The following is a 21,150-nucleotide window of genomic DNA, read 5'->3' on the forward strand; positions in this document are numbered from 1 at the left end:
TTATTAACCTCAAAATATGCCTAAAGAAGGAACAGTGATGATAATAATTATGATGCAATCCCAGTACATTACTGTAATTAAAAGAATATTAACTCCATGTTAACTGATACACTTGCTTGGAAATTTTCTTTGTTTACCAAATTCCAGACTGTGTACTCTGCCCCAATGGTGAGTACCCTGCTTCAGCAGAACTTCTGAGCTCCACCAGTGGTCATCTCCAATGTGGGGTCTTTGGGAGTGAACAGGAGCAACCTACACACTCAAAATGCCCCCTGCTAACAACTGTCTCCATTCATCTTCCTGAAGCCCTGATAGTGCACAGCTCACATGGGCCACAGATTCCTCATGTGGCCTAGAGGCTCAGGGTTGGGAAGAAGGTGTATTTGCAAAGCGGATGTACTCATAGACCAGGGGTTCTCATCAGGGGTGTCTGTCACGTTCTGGGGTGCCATCCAGGCCAGTGAGGTTTGTGTCATAGCCCTCCCCATAACCCTGGGTGCCTTACAGTGCTTTGCTGTTGTAGCTCCCAACCTGGGACTCTCACAACCGGCTTACCAGCTTGTAGGTGTCACCTCCTCAGTGTCTGTGTAGAGCTGCAGTGCTGGACCAGCAGCTCTGACCTCAGCAGCCTGTCAACAACCTACCAGTCACAACCTGGCTTCCACCAGCCTTGATTACTACTTGCAGGTAACCCCAGCATTCTCCCAGTCCTGAATTTTACCAAAAACCTGTGTTCTGCACTGCCCTGCCCATCTTCTGCACAGTTCAGATATTAAAGGTTCATTGCTTCTGTACAGAGTCAATATAAAATAGTTTTGCTAGTTTAACTGGAGTTACCAAACAGTTCAGTTGAAACACAGCATTGGATTAGTTTAGATTACAAAATGAAACCAATTTATAAAAAAAAGAAGACAGGACTTTTAGTGAATTCAAGTATAAGACACAAAGTTAGAAATGGTTACCAGCAAATAAAAGTGCGAACATGCAGGTAAAAGTCTAAAGATTTATTTAGCAAATTTTGGTTCAAAACTTTGCTCAAGTTGGCCTTTCTCACACACTGTCTTCCAGCAAGATGGTGACTGATTCTTATGTGGTCAGGATCTCTCCCAGAGGCCCAAAAGTGCTGGCGCTTTTTTAGGTGAAAGAAAGAGAGAGGCAGATAGCTTGGGGTTCTCTACCCCATCAGAGGTACTGAATTCCTCTATCCTGCCTTAACAAAACAATGGTCTTTGACCCCTTAGAGTGGATACATAAAGAAAAGGAATTAAGTCTGATTGGCTTTAGCAGGAATAGCTTTTGCTCAAGATTTCTGAAAAAATCACGTCTCTGTATTTTGGTACACATGCATTCTAGTGCTAAGCTTCAGACATCTCCATTGAAAAACTATGAACACTTAAAGATTTTCAGGTATTCATCTACAAAGAAATATTCAAAGCTACCATGGTATTATGGACACTCAACTCACACTAGTATTTTTGAAAATCCCGAGAGCTGAAAATATCAACCAACCCTAAATAAATATCTCATTCTTAAATGACAGTGCTCTGTGCTGGGAGGAGAGGGGGAGGATGGCTTTATGGGTAAATCACTGGCTGTGGATTCTAGGGAGTTGGGTTCAATTCTGTCCTACCATGGACACATTCTGGAGCCTTCCATAACACATATCACTTCTCAGTCTAGGATCATCAAAGCAGAATAAGAGAGTTAGGCGCAGGGAATCTCACTTAGGTTTCATAAGCAGATATGGGCACTTCCCTTGGTTTTTTCTGGTTTTAACTTCCAAGCTCCAGCCAGCCCCAGAGAAAATGGCTTTCAGATCACAGCAGCATAGAGCTGTTGCTTAAGGAGAAGCCTTGTCAGACAGAGTTAGTCTTACGAAGGTGTCAGATAGTTTTGGTAGTAAAGGCTCAGTGGGCTGATGTACTCCTAAATCACTTAGACTTCTCTAAGGCAAGGTCCACACTACAGCATTAAATCGATTTAAACAGCGTTAAATCGATTTAACGCTGTACCCGTCCACACTACAAGGCACTTAAAATCGATTTTAAGGGGTCTTAAAATCGATTTCTGTACTCCAGCTAAACGAAAGGAGTAACCCTAAAATCGATATTACTAAATCGATTTAGGGTTAGTGTGGACGGAAATCGAAGTTATTGGTCCCATTCTTTTACTGAGCTACCCAGAGTGCACTGCTCCAGAAATTGATGGTAGCCTGGGACCATGGACGCACACCACCGAAGTAATGTGCCCTAGTGTGGATGCGTAAAATCGATTTTATAAAATCTGTTTTATAAAATCGATTTTATTAATTTCGATTTTACTCTGTAGTGTGGACGTGGCCTAATACTCAAGCCTACATTTGAAAAGCCTCCCACCCACCTCTTGCCCCCTTCAGTAACAAAGCCCATGGCTAAGTGTACTTTGTAGATTATTTACAGAAACAGTCACTACCTCTTGCAATCTGCTGTGCCGGTGATTTCAGATCCGGCTGCCTCTTAATGATTAAGGATGACCAGGGGAAGTCATATTTCAAAGCTGATCATTGCTCTCCAAATAGACAGGGGAGGGAAATCATATTCCAAAGAAGAGAAAGCCCCAGAAATCTTCCCCTTATACCATATCTGACCCATGCACTGAGACTGGCACTAACATCAAAGACTCTCTGAAATCCCCCTGAGCTTGAGCCGGGCCTGATCAAGAAGATGCCAAGGGTCAATAACTCTCACAGTTACAAATTTGCACCTTATTTTCAGTCTGAATTTGTCTAGCTTCAACTTTCAGACACTTAATCATGTAAGACCTTTTTCAGCTACATTGAAAAGCCCGTTATTAAATATTTGTTCTCTGTGTAGATACTTATGTAGCCGGTAATCAAGTCACCCCTTATCCTTCTCTTTGTTAAACTGAATGGACTGAGCTCATTGAGTTTATCACTAAGAGGTACATTTTCTAATCCTTTAATCATTCTAGTGGCTCTCCTCTGAACCCTCTCCACATTTTTTAACATCTTTCCTCAACTGTGGCACCAAAACTGGACTCTCTATTCCAGCAGAAGTTGCATAAGTGCTTTAGATTCCCCTGTTTATTTATCCCAGGATCATTTTTGTTTTGTCTAGAGTGTCACATTAGACTCTTATGTTCTGCTCATTATACACTATGACCCCCTAATCCTTTTCAGAGTCCCTGCTTCCCAGGATAGACTCCCCCACCCTTTAAGTGCAGCCTGCATTCTTTATGTATACATTTACATTTTACCTGTGCTAAAATGCATATTTGCTTGTGCACAGTTTACCAAAAAATCCATTTTTAATCATTTGAAGACCTTAGGGCTGGATTCACAATGGGACTTTGGCTTTCAGACAATTAAAAAAACTCCCTGGGATTCACAATGCCTGAGGTCAGTGCCCAGGCTCCCTAGCAAATGGCGAGAGGTCGGTGTCTAAGAATGGGATTCACAAAAGCCAGCAGGCTGAAGGGCTCACTGCCTGTGTTTGCGATGGGAGATGGCACAGAAAGGGGTGAGTGCTTTACCCCACCCTTCTCACAGAGCTTGGAGCCTAACTCTGAGCTACAGGATCCACAGCCAGGACCCCTCCACTGGAGCTAGGTGTCTACACCATTTTTTGGCAAGATATGCCAGAGGGGGAGGCAGCAGCACCCACCAGCTTATACTGTTTAGGCCAGGGCTTAGTGTACTCACGTGGGCTGTGGGAGACCCCTGTTCAAATCCTTTTTTCCCTAGCACATTGCACCACACTGCTTCCTCTGGCTTGATTCTGAATGGGCCCCTGTCCAGCACCTGAGCTCAGCTGCCAGGAGGAGAGCTGTTCCTCCACCCACCTTCCTCTGCTTTGTGGGACACACTGGGGCTGAGGCATTGACCTGTCTGGATGTGCCCAGTGGTGTAAACTTAGGTACCTGGGGAACTTTTACAGCAGAAATCTAGGTGCTGAGTGAGTTTAGGTGCCCACGGGGCAGCTAAGCAGGGTTTGTGAATATGAGTGGCAGAAAATGATGGACTTTGGCACCAAAAATAGCCGTGCGGCACCTCAGATCCATTGTGAATCTAAGTGGGGGGTTGTGAATGCCAGCAGCATCGAGATGTTGGACTTAAATTCTGAGAGTAGCAGTGAGGCACCTGTGTTTTTTCTTAATCCGGCCCTGAGTGTGAATCTCGGCTGTTTTTGGGGCTCCAAGGCTGGGATTCTGAAAGGAACCTGGAAGAGTTAGATGCCAAATTCCACCTTCAGTTCTGATGCGGGTTTACTTTGACCCCTCCAGTCCACAGCTGCTGGAGAGCCACAGAACCTGGACTATACTAAGAGAAAGAAATAATGAAACCCATTGTGGGAATCTCACTATGGTTTTATCCATCAAACTGGGCACTTCCCTGGGGTCTGTTTCCCAGCTCTAACCTGCCCTGGAGATCTGAGCTCCACAGATTCTCTGCTGTGGGAGAACCTGGGGCACAGCTAGTCACAGGAAGGTTTCAGAGGATCCTAGCAAGAATGGCAGGGCTGCCGAGAGCGGGTTTGGGCCCCGATGAAGAAGAATAGGTCTGTGGGCTATTATCCTCCAAACTCTTTTTATCTGACAGCCCTGCCAATAGCTGTAATAATCCTTTTGAACAGAAAACAGTACAAGTGCTCAGTGTGAAGTCCCCAACCAGAGCTCTCCTTCCTTCTCACTATGGACTCTGAGCGTCCCCCTATCCGGGAGTAACAGTACTTATCCCTAATATCACATTGCACAGTTTAGGATTCAAGAGTCAATACCTCGTATAACCTGCTGTTATGGTCTCAGCCAGCTGCCTCCAAATGAGCAAGAAGGGCTGAGGAAGTCACATCTCAGAGTTGATCATTGCTGTGCTGAGAGGCTGGGGAAGTGGACCTGGTTCCAAAAATGAGACAGCCCCAGAAATCTTCATCTGATATAATAGCTGATACATGAGGTAAGGCTGGCTCTAGGATGAAAGAGTCTCTGAAATCTCCCTCTGCTTTCCTGGCAGGATGAGGAGACCTGACTCTTTGGAGATTTAGGGAGTCTGCCACAAGAGGAATCATTAAGAAATCCCTGGAGTGGTTAGATTCTGTTACATGTTTATTTTAGTCACCCAAACTCAGTCTGCTCTGGAGTTCCCCTGCTGGGCAGGGTGGACACAAGGGAAGTATTTGGGATGCAGGGAAAGAAATGAACATTTGAGCGGCCCCAGTCTGAGGGAATTCCAGTGAGTTTTATTGCTGGCACTGGGACAGAAATGTGATCCAGGGTTAGAGCAGGAGGAAAGGATTCAATCCTACTGGGTCCTAGGCTAGTTCCTGAAGGGCATGGAGTTAAGCTCCTTGGGGCTGAGATGGTCTTTTTGTTCTGTGTTTGTACAGCACCTTGCACAACGGAGTCCTGGTCCAGGATTGGGGCTCATAAACACTAAAGCACCAACATAACAAAACAACAACAAAAATCACGAGTGGCTATTAAAGGGAAAATATTCAGATCCATCAGACTCCTTTGACATCCCACCCTCTGCTCACTGAGGACAGCTTCTAGGCTCTGTTGTACAACTTTCTGAAATGTGCTTGTAAAATGATTTTATCCGGGCCATTTGGGCATTGCATCGGTTTAAGAATTAAACTTTAATTCCCTACCTACGTGTTCTGTGAGCTCAGCCTGGGACCTGAGCGTGAAGCTGTGTCTCAACTTCTCTGTCATCATCAACTTCTCTGTCATCATCACCAGCAACAAACGCTCTATAGGCAATTCCAAGCTTTAAGCTGTGCAGCCCCCTCTCCTTCACACCCTGCCTACGTGTACCCCTGTGCAGCCCCCTCTCCTTCACACCCTGCCTACGTGTACCCCTGTGCAGCCCCCTCTCCTTCACACCCTGCCTACGTGTACCCCTGTGCAGCCCCCTCTCCTTCATACCCTGCCTACGTGTATCCCTGTGCAGCCCCATCTCCTTCACACCCTGCCTACGTGTACCCCTGTGCAGCCCCCTCTCCTTCATACCCTGCCTACGTGTACCCCTGTGCAGCCCCCTCTCCTTCACACCCTGCCTATCTGTACCCCTGTGCAGCCCCATCTCCTTCACACCCTGCCTACGTGTATCCCTGTGCAGCCCCCTCTCCTTCACACCCTGCCTACGTGTACCCCTGTGCAGCCCCCTCTCCTTCATACCCTGCCTACGTGTACCCCTGTGCAGCCCCCTCTCCTTCACACCCTGCCTATCTGTACCCCTGTGCAGCCCCATCTCCTTCACACCCTGCCTACGTGTACCCCTGTGCAGCCCCATCTCCTTCACACCAGGGCCGCCCGGGGGGGGCAAGAGGCAATTTGCCCCAGGCCCCGCAGGGGCCCCTAAAAACTCTCGTGGGGGGCCCTGGAGCGGGGTCCTTCACTCGCTCGGGGGCCCCAGAAAACTCTTGCGGACCGGGCCCCCGAGCTTCTTCCGCTCCCGGTCTTCGCTGGCGGCAGAGTCCTTCCGCTCCGGGGCGGAAGGGCCCCCCGCCATCGCATTACCGCGAAGCTGGACCCACCGCCGAAGTGCAGCCCGCTCTTCGGCGGTAATTCGGCGGCGGGGGGCCCTTCCATTCCGAGACCCGCCGCCGAAGTGCCCAGAAGACCCGCGGCGGGGGCCCCCAGCCACCGAATTACCGCCGAAGAGGGGGCTGCACTTCGGCGGTGGGTCCCGCTTCGGTGGTAATTCGCCAGCGGGGGGCCCCGCCGCGGGTCTTCGGAGCACGTCAGCGGCGGGTCCCAGAATGGAAGGGCCCCCCGCCGCCGAACAGGGCCGGCTCTAAACATTTCGCCGCGGTCCCGCGCCTCCGGTGGACCTCCCGCAGGATGCTCCACCGGAGCCGCGGGACCAGCGGACCCTCCGCAGGCACGCCTGGGGGAGGTCCACCGGAGCCGCCTGCCGCCGATGGCCCCAGGCCGCCAGAATCCTTCACACCCTGCTGTCATGTACCCCGCTGCACTCCTGCTGCTTCCTGTCATTTTGCAAAGGAGTCATTGATGAAAAACCAGTTCACAATTCTGTTGCCAGTATGCCAGCCAGGAATAGCCACCAGCCAGTTTCCCAGATCTGTGCTGACTTTGAAGGGCCGACAGGAGTAACAGTACTTACAATTTATTTATTTCTATTTGTTGCTGAAAATCTTACTCAGCTACACATGGTTAGTAGATCTGTGCGTTGAGTAAGAAGAGGCCATTTTTACTGAATCACTTTACCGAGCTTTCAACTATTAAAAATATAGAGTCGTTCAGGAATTAAAACATTTGTTATAATTATTTTTGAAATATTTCAAAAATATTTTAATATTTAAGTTTAGAAAAAGAACCATTTTTCCAATGTTTGAAAATTTTCACGAAGATTTTAACTGAAAATATTCAGGTTTTTGTATTTCAATCTTATTAATTATTATTATCAGTAGTATTATTAATATTAGATTGTTTTCCTTATAAAAAGAGCTGAACATAGAGGACCAGGGGGACCATTGGAGGGAACACAAAAAATGTGGTTTTCCCCAGTTTTTTGTTGTCCTTTGAAAAAAGTTTGCACAATTTCTGAAAATACTTTTTCATATTTTTAACTTTAATTAAAATGCGGTTTTTCAAAGAAAAAAATCCCACAAAATTTTTGACCAGCTAAACACATTTTATGAGAGAGAGACAAGGTAGGTGATATCTTTGATTGGACCATATAATATTGATGGATGGGGCAAGATTTCAAGTTCATCAACCTTTCCTCTGCCCCTGGCAGACAGGGTCTGAATGGGACCAGATCTGGTAGGTGTCCTCTAAGCACATCTGCCAGACTGGGCCCCTCATGAACACTATGCAGGTGAATGCCTATCTTCTCTGGTTTGTGGATCACTCCAAACACCTAGCAGGAGATGGTATTGCTTATGCTAAAGTCAGAAACTTAGGTGATGAGGGAACTGTTACCCTGGATGTTTAAGCAGTAAGTGATTAAGAGAGAATCTAAAAATAAATAAATAAATTCATTCAGTCAATGGAAACATTTTGTTTTGATAATTTTCATAGTTTCACAGAGTTTAAGGCCAGAAGGGGACATTTGATCATCTCTTCTTACCTTGTGTGTATTACAGGCCATTTAACTTCACTCAGTTACCTCCATCTTGAGCCCAAAGACTTTAGTTAAATTAAAGCATTTCAGTCCTCAGCAGACTGCACTCTCGCCACAGGCAAAGACTGGGAGAGACAGAGATGCCACCAGTGTCCAAGGCAGGGAACTGATCAGCTGAGGCATGGCCAGTGCGTCCCACCAGGCAACATGCTCCATGTACCAGACGAAAGTTTTGCTTTGATTTTGACCTTTTTAATTATTTTCACCTTTTCTTTAGTAAAAATTAACTGAGACATCAAAATGAAAAAAACATTTTAAGCTGGAAAATGTCAGAACATGATATTTCAGCCATTTTTGCACCTTTAACAAATACAAATTAAATCAGAAGATTCATTGAATCCAACCCTTTCCCGAGAAAAGTTTTTGTTTTGATGAAATGGCATTTTCTGACCAACAAAACGTTTAGATAGAAAATGTTCAAGAAGCTCTCCTGAAGAGCTCATAAATCCATTGACCTGGGGAACTCATTGCCGCAAGGTATCACTGAGACAAAGAGCTCAGCAGGGTGAGACATTGGCATGGATTACAAGAATCTTCAAGGTTACATTAGATAAGAGAATGAATTAAACTGCTATGGTGCAGGTCTCCAACCAGCCACTAATTCACAGGGAACCACCCTTATGGTCCCCCCAGGAGTCACTTCCCTGAGCCTGTGGAAAGAGGCTGACTCTCTGGGCTGGGTTCAGACACTCCAGGGCCATGTATGGGGCTCTACCCCATTGACTCTGTGCTCACGTGGAATGTCAGTGGTGGCTGGGATGGTGGCATGGGACCCCTGCTCCCTCCCAGAAGAGACATGGGTGACTCTCTCCCACCCCTTGGGCTCAGCAAGTTGCCCACAGACAGGCAGAGGGCAATCATGGCCTCCCTAGTCCTTACATTCCCAGCCAGGGTGTATCTGCGTGGGTGATGGAGTCAGGACTGCTGTGCTCTTCCCCTCCCCCTGCACACTGAGCCCCCTGATGGGGTGGGGTTGTTGGGGTCTTCAGAGAAGTGGGGCTGGGAGTTCAAATGCCATGGAGATGTGTGCGGCAGTTCCGTTCTCCCAGAGCCATTGTCTCAGGCTTTCTGCAGACTCAGGTAGTCAATGCTGGAGCAGCTGCACTGGGGACAGATCAGACCTTTGCTCCAGGCTGTGGGTGGTACATGATCTGGGGCTGGCCCCAGTCAGACCCAGGGCACTGGTCTCTGGCAATTCCTATGTTCCTGTGGAAAACAAGGAAAATCTGTTTGAAAAAAATAACTTGACAGATATTTCACCCAGATCTGTGAAAATTCATTAAAAGCTCAAACAAAACTGAATCATGGATCAGCTCTAAATAAATGATTCTTTATAAATTGTGCTTCCCATCTCAGTTAATATTCCTCAGATTAATTGTTTTGGTAAACTGAGGCACATATAGTTGAGGTAATATAGTGCATACCCAGGCTTAGATCACAGGACCTCCCAGCGTCTTGACCTTCTTTCTCTAGCCACTGCTGACTGCTCTATATGCTATCATTTGAGGTTGCAATTCTTACTGGAGTCTTAGGGAGTTAGAAGCCCAAGATGTACATGCTTTACTCCATTGGGCTCCTTTACAAAACCCTGCTGTCATTTTCTGGAATTGCAGAGAAGCTCAGGCCTCAGAAGTCAACAAAATAGATGCAGAGCCAGGATTACAAAGGGGTTTAGGCACCTAAAGAAGCTGATAGGTGTCTACTGGGATTTACAATAGCATCCACAGTTTAGGCACCCAACTCCCACTGAATGCTCATGGGATTTAGGCACTTAGCTCACATAGGAGCATTGATAAATGCCAGTCAGAGCCTGTCTCCATCTAATTAGATGCCTAAATCTATTTGTAATCCTGGCCAACAGATAACACAGAAGCTGGGCTGGAAGCAGGGAACCCTGGGGGAAATTGTAGGCCCTGTGCTAAGCAGGGGATCAGAAGGACCCTTTTGGCTTTGTCACCAAGGCATCTATGCATTTGCCTCTGGCCCTTTGCTGCTGAGCTGTGCAGGGCTCCAGGGAGTGAGTCCCGCTAGCCCTTAGAAAATAGAAGTGAATAAATCACCTTCCTGCAGCATGGGTCCTTTAATGCTATTGCAAATCAAAGCCAGGTACACATGGCTCACCTGCAGAAAGCAACAGATCAGAGTCTAGTTCAGTCACAGAGTGAGGGGTGAAAGGACACTCAGATACCTTGGCCTGTAGCTTCTAGGTGGTATATAGATATTGAGCAAAGAATCCTGGTGCTGGATGACTGAATGCTTCATATGCTGGGGAAAAAATCCACAAAGATCAGCACAGTAAGTTTATTATTTCAATTAAATATGTTTGGGGATCAACATACAAGGGAAAATTAAGATGATAAATATGAATTACAATATGAACTCGTTAAGACTTTACTCTCAGTTTAATCAATTATCTACTGCTGATAGGAATTTTTCTGCCTCTCAGGAAAAGGTTGATTTTTCACTGAAAATGCAAAATCTATTTTTTTTTAATTTTTGCCAAATGAAAACTTTCTACTGAAAACTGGATTTTTTTAATCAAATCAAAAATGTTTGTTTTTTGAGTTTTCAGATTCTTTAATCAATAAACCCAAAAAGTTTGAGAAAAGAAGACAGACTCTGAGATTTGTTGTTGTTTAGCTGAAAAAAACAATCTCCATTATAAAAGACACAGCTAAAAATTTCCAAGCAGCCTTAAACTTTAAATAAGTTGTGGAACATTAATATTCTCTGGTAAAATATTAATTTCAAGTCCATTTATTCTATTGCATCTGTGTGATTTCTCTTTCAAAGGGATAGTTGCAAGAAGTTAACAATTGAATAACTGGTAAAGTTGATAGTGCAGAGACTGTGTTTTATACAGACTAGCCCCTTTTAACCCTGAGGTAGAGCTGAACCAAGCAACCAAACACTGTCTATCCTGACCCCGTTCAAGGACATATGGGAGGTCACTGGGAGTAGAACCCTGAACTCCTGGCCTAGCTTCACACTGCTGCTGGCTGAGTATGTATGGTGGAAATGAGTGTGCAGAACTTACACATAACAAGACACTGGGCCATGTTTCCAAAGGTATTTCGGCACCTAGTGGGATTTTCAGAAGCACCTAGGAGCTCACAGCTCGTTGATTTCAAAGGGTGTTGAGGGCCTGGATATTTTGAGAATCCCACTAGGTGCCTCAATGCCTTTGAAAATCTGCCCCCCTGCCCCTTTCCGAAAGCCCTTACAGTCCTAGCAGACACAGCAAAAAAGAGGGTGGGGAACAGAGGCAGAAAAAGGGGAAGTGACTTGTCCAAGGTCACACAGCAGGTCACTGGCAGAGACAAGAACAGAGCCCTGGTGTCCTGATAGCCAGTGCACCACACTGCACAGAGTAAACGATACACTATAGCAATGATGGAGGGATGCTGCTAGTACATTGTTACATGCAGGCAGAAGTGCAGCTGGGAGTTGTAGCCATAAATCAGTTTGGAAGCAGCCAGCCAGCCATCTAAGCACAGAGCTTGGAGTAGAAACATTACAGATGAGCTGCTACTTACAATGCTGGAGGAGTCTATGTCATATTGCTCTGCAAAGTGGGAATCAGGCTGTGTTGGCATTTTAATCTGTTAATATCTAGACCAAACTGTGAGCTTGGTGATGGTCGCAATAGAGGGACCTTCTTTGAAAAAACTGTTGGGTTTGGAGTGTGCTTTGTTACATCCTTCACACTGCATTTTATCAAACCACACCTTGGGCCAAATCCTCAGATGTGGTAAAGTGACAAAGCTCCATTAACTTTAAAGGAGCTGATCCAATTTACATTACTGCGATAACAGACTGATTAAGTGTCAGAGGCAAGGAGCACTAACAATACCTAATCACTGCAAGTGACGAGTTCTGTGTACCTTTGACATTCATATAATGAGGTATTAGGGTAAGGAGAAACAGGGTCATTCTCTCTGTCACTCTAATGCTGATCATTGTCCTTCTCATTCCCTCCACAGTCATCACACGATGTACTGAGGAAGAAAATGTCCAACCAAACCGCTGTAACCGAGTTCCTTCTCCTGGGATTCTCTGACATTCAGGACCTTCAGATTTTACACTTTGTGGTGTTTCTACTGCTTTACCTGATATCCCTGCTGGGGAACCTTCTCATTATCAAAGCCATAGCCCTCGACCGCAACCTTCACACCCCCATGTATTTCTTCCTCATGAATCTGTCCATCCTAGACCTCGGCTCTGTCTCTGTCACCATCCCCAAATCCATGGCCAATTCCCTCATCAACACCAGATGGATTTCTTATTCTGGATGTGTTGCCCAAGTCTTTATCTTTGCCTTCTTTGCTTCAGCAGATTATGCCATACTGACCATCATGGCGTATGATCAATACATCGCCATCTGCCAACCACTGTACTATGAGACTGTGATGAACAGGAGAGCTTGTGTCCAAATGGCAGCCAGTTCCTGGATCAGTGTTAGTCTTTATTCTGCAGTGCACACTGGAAACACATTTGCAATATCCTTTTGTGGCGGCAGCATGGTGGATCAGTTCTTCTGTGAAATCCCCCAGCTCCTCAAACTCGCCTGCTCTGGTTCAGACCTCAGTGAACTTGGATTTCTCAGTTTTAGTTTATTCTTATGGTTAAGCTGCTTTGTTTTCATAATTGTGTCATATGTTCAGGTCTTCACAACAGTGGTGAGAATTCCCTCTGAGCAGGGCCGACATAAAGCCTTCTCCACCTGCCTTCCTCACCTCATTGTGGTCTCCTTGTTCCTTTGTACTGCCATTTTTGCATACCTGAAACCCATCTCCAGCTCTCCATCAGTTCAAAATCTCTTGGTGGCTGTTCTCTATTCTGCGTTGCCACCAATGATGAATCTGATCATCTACAGCATGAGGAACAAGGAGCTCAAAGGTGCACTGAATAAACTGAAAGATTGGAGGTTATTTATTAGGAATTAAATGTCCATATTTATCCTTTGATCATGATTTCATTCTGTGTTTCTTTAGAAATATAGTTATCTGACAATATTATTGTCTCCATGAGAACTTAGCATGATATCTCTTCATGCAGAATTGGGTATTTACACTAGTAAAAATCCAAACTTGACTGAAGAGAAAAAAAGAGTTATTATACATATACACGAAAGTAAATAAGATCATTATCTATCTATCTATCTATCTATCTATCTATCTATCTATCTATCTATCTATCTATCTATCTATCTATCTATCTATCTATCTATCTATCTAGTGTTTATATCCTGTTACCCATCACCATACTATATGAGCACTTAGCACATAATGTCAGTAGCCATAGCAAAAGTCTCTAGTGGGGTCTCTGGCTCTTCTTATTTCAGGGACTAAAAATTCTGATTGAGGTATCAATGCACATGTTGTTTGTTTCTCTGTTTTTTAATTTATTTTTGTTTAGCTGGTTGGTTGGTGGTTTGATTTGTTTCTTTGTTCCAGGTGGTTTTGGAGGTGGAATGGCCCAGGGACACAGTGAGTGTTTGGTCCGACAGGTGTGCCCATATATCATCTCTTTGATCATTTTTTTCTGAGAACACTGAAGGTTTGCTCCCCACAATGATAAAAGGGTGCAAAAGAGGTTTCTGCATGGTTGAATTCCTGCTTAAATGATTATGTTTATATTGTTGGGGTATTATTGTATTATTAATGATGTACTGGAGAACAAAGAACCTCAGGGAGGCATGTTTTTATCACTTTGACTTAAATTATTATCTAAAAGCTGTGTCATTGGTGCTGTGGTGGAAAGGCTGTTCTGAAGAGAAACTTTTTCCAGTGTCTCCTAAAGAAAATCTGACTCAGGATAATGAGGCCAAAATTGGATCCCATTCAAGTTACTGGGGTCTCGCCATCACTTCAAAAAGATCAGAGTTTGGCCAATGACCAGTACACACAAGGATCCAGATTTGGCTGACAGCATCCTGGAAAAAGTGAGGGTGACAGAGATGTAAGGGTCACATTTTCCAACTCAGGTAGACCAGCACCAATGCAGAGTAGATCCACTGACATCACCACTATAATACTGATGATATTCTGGCCCAAGTCTCTGGGCTACACTCAGTAGTAGTATGAACATTGGTGTAAGTAACTTGTCTGGGGTCATTTTGTTCTAATCTTAGTGTAAGTAGAAAAGTGCCATCACATGCACTGATTTGGTGTTCCATATGCCATCCATATGGCATGACCGACTCTGTTCAATATCTTCATCAACAATTTAGATGTTGGCATAGAAAGTACGCTTATTAAGTTTGCAGACAATACCAAACTGGGAGGGATTGCAACTGCTTTGGAGGACAGGGTCAAAATTCAAAATGATCTGGACAAATTAGAGAAATGGTCTGAGGTAAACAGGATGAAGTTCAATAAAGATAAATGCAAAGTGCTTCACTTAGGAAGGAACAATCAGTTTCACACATACAGAATGGGATGAGACTGTCTAGGAAGGAGTATGGCAGAAAGAGATCTAAGGGTCATAGTGGACCACAAGCTTAATATGAGCCAACAGTGTGATACTGTTGCAAAAAAAGCAAACGTGATTCTGGGATGCATTAACAGGTGTGTTGTAAACAAGACACGAGAAGTCATTCTTCCGCTTTATTCTGCGCTGGTTAGGCCTCAACTGGAGTATTGTGTCCAGTACTGGGCATCGCATTTCAAGAAAGATGTGGAGAAATTGGAGAGGGTCCAGAGAAGTGCAACAAGAATGATTAAAGGTCTTGAGAACATGACCTATGAAGGAAGGCTGAAGGAATTGGGTTTGTTTAGTTTGGAAAAGAGTAGACTGAGAGGGGACCTGATAGCAGTTTTCAGGTATCTAAAAGGGTGTCATCATGAGGAGGGAGAAAACTTGTTCACCTTAGCCTCCAATGATAGAACAAGAAGCAATGGGCTTAAACTGCAGCAAGGGAGATTTAGGTTGGACATTAGGAAAAAGTTCCTAACTGTCAGGGTAGTTAAACACTGGAATAGATTGCCTAGGGAAGTTGTGGAATCTCTATCTCTGGAGATATTTAAGAGTAGGTTAGATAAATGTCTATTAGGGATGATCTAGACAGTATTTGGTCCTGTCATGAGGGCAGGGGACTGGACTCGATGACCTCTCGAGGTCCCTTCCAGTCCTAGAGTCTATGAGTCTATGAATCCAGTATATATGTAATAGCATGTGATTAGATAGACAGACAGACAGATAGGCCCATAAGAACAGCCATACTGGGTCAGACCAAAGGTCCATCAATCCCAGTATCCTGTCCTCTGACAGTGGCCAATGGCAGGTGCCCCAAAGGGAATGAACAGATAGGTTATCATCAAGTCATCCACGCCCTGTCACCCAATCCCAGCTTCTGGCAAACAGAGGCTAGGGACACCATTCCTGCCCATCCTGCCTAATAGCAATTTATGGACCTATCTTCCATTAATCTATCTAGCTCCCTTTTGAACCCTGTTATAGAATTGGCCTTCACAACACTGTCTGGCAAGGAGTTCCAGAGATTGACAGTGCATTGCATGAAAAAATACTTTCTTGAGTTTGTTTTAAACCTGCTACCTATTAATTTCATTTGGTGGCCCCTTGTTCTTGTATTATGAGAAGAAGTAAATAACACTTCCTTATTTACTTTCTCTATACCACTCATGATTTTATAGACTTCTATCATATCTTTCCTTAGTCGCCTCTTTTCCAAGCTGAAAAGTCCCAGTCTTATTAATGTCTCCTCATACGGAAGCTGTTCTATACCCTTAATTATTTTTGTTGCCCTTTTCTAAACCTTTTCCAATTCCAATATATCTTTTTTGAGATGGGGTGACCACATCTGCATGCAGAATTCAAGGTGTGGGTGTACCATGGATTTATATAAAGGCAATATGATATTTTCTGTCTTAATTTCTATCCCTTTCTTGATGATTCCCAACATTCTCTTCGCTTTTTTGACTGCCGCTGTACATTGAGTGGATGATTTCAGAGAACTATCCACAATGACTCCAAGATCTCTTTCTTGAGTGGTTACAGCTAATTTAGACCCAATCGTTGTATGTATATACTTAGGATTATGTTTTCCAAAGAATTTGTTTGCATTTATCAACATGAAATTTCATCTGCCATTTTGTTGCCTAGTCACTCAGTTTTGTGAAATCCTTTTGTAGCTCTTCACAGTCTGCCAGAGACTTACCTATCTTGAGTAGTTTTGTATCATCTGTAAATTTTGGCACCTCACTGTTTACCCCTTTTTCCAAATCGTTTATGAATATGTTAAATAGGACTGGGCCCAGTACAGATCCCTGGGAGACACCACTATTTAACTCTCTCCATTCTGAAAACTGATGATTAATTCCTACCCTTTGTTTCCTATCTTTTAACCAGTTACCAATCCATGAGAGAACTTTCCCTCTTATCTTATGACTGCTTATTTTGCTTAAGAGCCTTTGGTGAGGGACCTTGTCAAAGGCTTTCTGAAAATCAAAATACACTATATCCACTGGATCTCCTTTGTCCTCATGCTTGTTGACCCCTTCGAAGAATTCTAGTAGATTGGTGAGGCATGATTTCCCTTTACAAAACATATTGACTGTTTCCCAACAAATTTTGTTCATCTATGTGTCCAACAATTTTGTTCTTTATGATAGTTTCAATCAATTTGCCCGGTAATGAAGTGAGGCTTACTGGCCTGTAGTTGTCAGGGTCATCTCTGGAACCCTTTTTAAAAATTGGTGTTAAATTAGCTATCCTCCAGTCATTTGGTATAGAAGCTGAATTAAATGATAGGTTACAGATGAGAGTTATGTAACCCTTCTGCTCCTCTGAGTTGGCAGCAACAAAGGCCGGGTTCAGTATCCAGGGGTTCCGTTTCAGTAACACAATGCATAACCGGCTCGAGCCCCCACCCAGTGACCTGGGACACCCACATATCACACCCCCCTGGGCGCCTCTAGGAGGCAATACTTCCCCTCTCGCAAGCACGGAGTCTGAGTGTGGCAAAATCTTTTTAATAAAGGAAGAAATCAATGTGGCATCCCATTGGAGAAACACTACAAACAGGGTTATAACACAAACCATAAACAAAAACCCACCTCCAAGTACATTTGGCACTGTCCTTTTTCCCCTTAGGGTTTTAAGTCCAATCACCCCAAAATCCAACAACCCAAAAGTCTCTGGTCAATGCCACCCCCGAGTTCGAGAGTTTATCTGTAGAGGTCCCTCCCCCCAGCCTGGGTAGAAAGGGGCACCTTACGTGGTCCAGGGCCAACTGCCCTGCCTCTCCGTGGGTTCTGCTTCTGCCTTCTCCATGAACTGCTCCTCTTCACCAGCCGCTCCACTCTGCTCCTCCAGCCGTCCTCAGAAACTGCTCCGCTCCACCAGCTGCTCTAGTTCTCCCTGCAAACTGCTCGGCTCCGCTCACTCTGTGGGCCACTCCACCCGTCCCACATCTACTCCGCTCTGCCAGCCGCTCCGCGGCCACCCTCCAGCCGTCCCCACAACTGCTCCACTCCGCCAGCCGCTCTGTTCCACAGCATATATTCAGGCTCCCCCACTAGTTAGCACAGTACTCAGTGCTCTCAGCTCAGTAATTTCAGCTCTTTAGTGATTTCAACTCTTAGTGATCTCAGCTCTTAGTAGGGGAGCCCCAGTGCTAGTGCACCATTAGCCCAAAGTGAATTCAGCTCAGTAACCTGTATTTAGATTCTTGAGGGAATAAAAAAATCAACTCTGACATTCCACAGTGGAGAGAGAGAAGGGGGTGGAACTGGTGCTTCTGGCTCCACAAGGAGACTGCACCACCAGGCACAGATACCTGTCCCCAGCCTCTCAATTCACTGGGTTTGGAACCCATGTCCCTTGTCTAGCAAGCACCACCCAACTGAGGGTGAGTCATTTGTCACCGAGCAGTCCCACAGCTCAGCAGTCTGGGATAGGGTAGGTGTGCCTATGCAAATACACCCTCTGAAATTCTTTCCACCAGATGTCAGGGTAGAGCTTATCATGATTCTGCTTACAGTTAAAAATCCTGCAATTTCACATTTGAGTTCCTTCAGAACTCTTGGGTGAATACCATCAGGTCCTGCAGATATATTACTGTTTAGTTTATCAATTTGTTCCAAAACCTCCTCTAATGACACCTCAATTTGGGACAGTTCCTCAGATCTGTCACCCAAAAAGAATGGCTCAGGTTTGAGAATCTCTCTCACCTTCCCTAGGACCATTCCCTGTCCTAACACACAACCTCCTTTTGTCATAGATATGGATTTTTATTTGATTGTGAATTATGTTAGCTAACTAGCTAGATTGATAGGTAGATAGATAATTTATGAACATTAATGTGTATCTTTTCCTGTTAATGATTGTCTATGTCCAGAGCATGATTGTCCTATAAGTAGTCCTTATTAAATGTTATTTAGTGAAGATTTTTATGACTATCTCTTACACCATTGCTCATTTGCAAACAACTTATCAAAAGTACTTGTTGTTTTGAACTTTTAGCAGTTTTGACTGTATACATTTTTAATATGATCTCTTTCGCTTCTCTGAGTAAATGAAAGTATCACACTTGGGATCCTTAAAAATCAAGGAGTCAGTCCTCAGCAGGTATACGTGGTTCTAACTCCACTGAAGTCAATAGACATCTGAGACTGTACATCAGCTGAGGATCTGCACTGAACAAAACTCACTTCCTTTGAATATTCTGTACAAAGGTCCTGAGTCCACAAGCCGCTTCAGCACATTCTTAACATTAAATGCATGAGTAGGCCCACTGAAGATTTAAAGATAAAGCGATGTTTAAATCCCTGCTGTATATGGGTTAGGATTATGGATAGAACTTAAGGCTAATACCAAACAGGTGTCAGACTCTGACACTTCCTCAGTTTCTCTCCTTTCTCAGTCAAAGAAAGCCCTACAATTGATGCATTGAAATTATTCTCCCCTTCTGGAGTCTGGAGTATTAACATAAAATATCAAGTTAATCTCAAAGCCAGAATCTCTGGACCTTCTTCTCCGGACTGACCAGTCCATAATGTCCCTTCATCACCAACTTCTCCCTCCTGGAGGGCCTGCTCACCAGCATGCTCATCCCCAAGATATTGACCAATATGGTGAATTTCCTTCTCTAGCTACTGATATCCAGGCTGGGGGTGGCATCCAATGTGAAAGGTGCCTACTGGTGGAATCTCTCAGGCAGCAGGTGGGAGAGCTACAGGAGGAGGTGGCCAGGCTGAGGAACATCTATGTCCATGAGCAATTCCTGGACAGTATCCATGTGGAGACAGCTGATGGTGCTGTCCCAGTTGACAGGACTACTGACACTCCAGTGAAGGAGGAGATGCCTGAGGGTGTATCTGACACACCAGTGGAGGAGGAGGCTCAGGGTGGACACAGCCAGCTGGTTACTTCTAGCAGCAGGCAGTGCTCCACCGCTGCTGCGAACCCTCCTGTTGTGGTAAAAGATAACCATTATGCTCTTCTTGATACAGGAGAGAAGAAATCACCCCCAACAGTTAAGGGGGTGAAGCCTCGTACCCCTAAGGCTGGGAGGTCTGCTGCCACCACTGATAAGAAACGTAGGGTAGTGGTGGTTGGAGACTCTCTGCTGAGGGGGACGGAGACACCCATCTGTCACCCTGACCGTTCATCCCGGGAGGTATGCTGCCTGCCAGGGGCCCGTATCCGAGATGTTACAGAGGCTTTGTCGAGGATTATCCGGCCTTCTGACTACTATCCCATGCTACTCATCCATGTGGGCACAAATGATACTGAGAGGTGTGACGCTGAGCAGATCAAGAGTGACTACAGGGCTCTGGGAGTACGGGTTAAGAAGTTTGGAGCGCAGGTGGTATTCTCTTCGATTCTTCCTGTTGAAGGTAGGGGTCCGGGCAGAAACAGATGCATCGTGGAGGTGAATGCCTGGCTGCGAAGATGGTGTCGCCAGGAGGGCTTTGGCTTCCTCGACCACGGGATGCCGTTTGAGGAAGGACTGCTAGGAACAGATGGTGTTCACCTTTCGAAGCGGGGAAAGGCCTTATTTGCGCACAAACTGGCTAACCTAGTAAGGAGGGCTTTAAACTAGGTTCGACGGGGACAGGTGAGCAAAGCCCACAGGTAAGTGGGGAACAAGACCTGGGAGATGGGTTGGAAACAGGAGGGAGCACGGGCTATAATGGCAGAGAGGAAGGAGGGTCAGGGCAAAGCTGGGAGGCAAGATCAAACCAGTATCTTAGATGCCTTTATACAAATGCAAGAAGTATGGGTAATAAGCAGGAAGAACTGGAAGTGCTAATAAATAAATACAACTATGACATTATTGGCATTACTGAAACTTGGTGGGATAATACACACGACTGGAATGTTGGTGTGGATGGGTATAGTTTGCTCAGGAAGGATAGACAGGGGAAAAAGGGAGGAGGTGTTGCCTTATATATTAAAAATGTACACACTTGGACTGAGGTGGAGATGGACTTAGGAGACGGAAGGGTGGAGAGTCTCTGGGTTAGGCTAAAAGGGGTAAAAAACACAGGTGATGTCGTGCTGGGAGTCTACTACAGGCCACCTAATCAGGCGGAAGAGGTGGATGAGGCTTTTTTCAAACAACTAACAAAATCATCCAAAGCCCAAGATTTGGTGGTGATGGGGGACTTCAACTATCCAGATATATGTTGGGAAAATAACACCGCGGGGCACAGATTATCCAATAAGTTCCTGGACTGCATTGCAGACAACTTTTTATTTCAGAAAGTTGAAAAAGCTACTAGGGGGGAAGCTGTTCTAGACTTGATTTTAACCAATAGGGAGGAACTTGTTGAGAATTTAAAAGTAGAAGGAAGCTTGGGTGAAAGTGATCATGAAATCATAGAATTTGCAATTCTAAGGAAGGGTAGAAAGGAGTACAGCAGAATAGAGACAACGGATTTCAGGAAGGCGGATTTTGGTAAGCTCAGAGAGCTGATAGGCAAGGTCCCATGGGAATTAAGACTGAGGGGAAAAACAACTGAGGAAAGTTGGCAGTT

The 21,150-nt window shown here is 45.0% G+C and overlaps 1 protein-coding gene across 1 annotated transcript; it reads left to right on the forward strand.

Annotated features, from left to right (window-relative positions):
* The first annotated feature begins 12,156 nt into the window (after positions 1-12,156).
* Positions 12,157-13,092, forward strand: LOC115639787 (olfactory receptor 14I1-like). The gene has a single exon (XM_030542760.1). It carries the CDS (start codon positions 12,157-12,159, stop codon positions 13,090-13,092), a length of 936 nt encoding a protein of 311 aa, XP_030398620.1.
* Positions 13,093-21,150: the final 8,058 nt, after the last annotated feature.

The sequence above is a fragment of the Gopherus evgoodei genome, unplaced genomic scaffold (genome assembly GCF_007399415.2).
Source record: "Gopherus evgoodei ecotype Sinaloan lineage unplaced genomic scaffold, rGopEvg1_v1.p scaffold_123_arrow_ctg1, whole genome shotgun sequence".
Classification (NCBI taxonomy): Eukaryota; Metazoa; Chordata; order Testudines; family Testudinidae; genus Gopherus; species Gopherus evgoodei.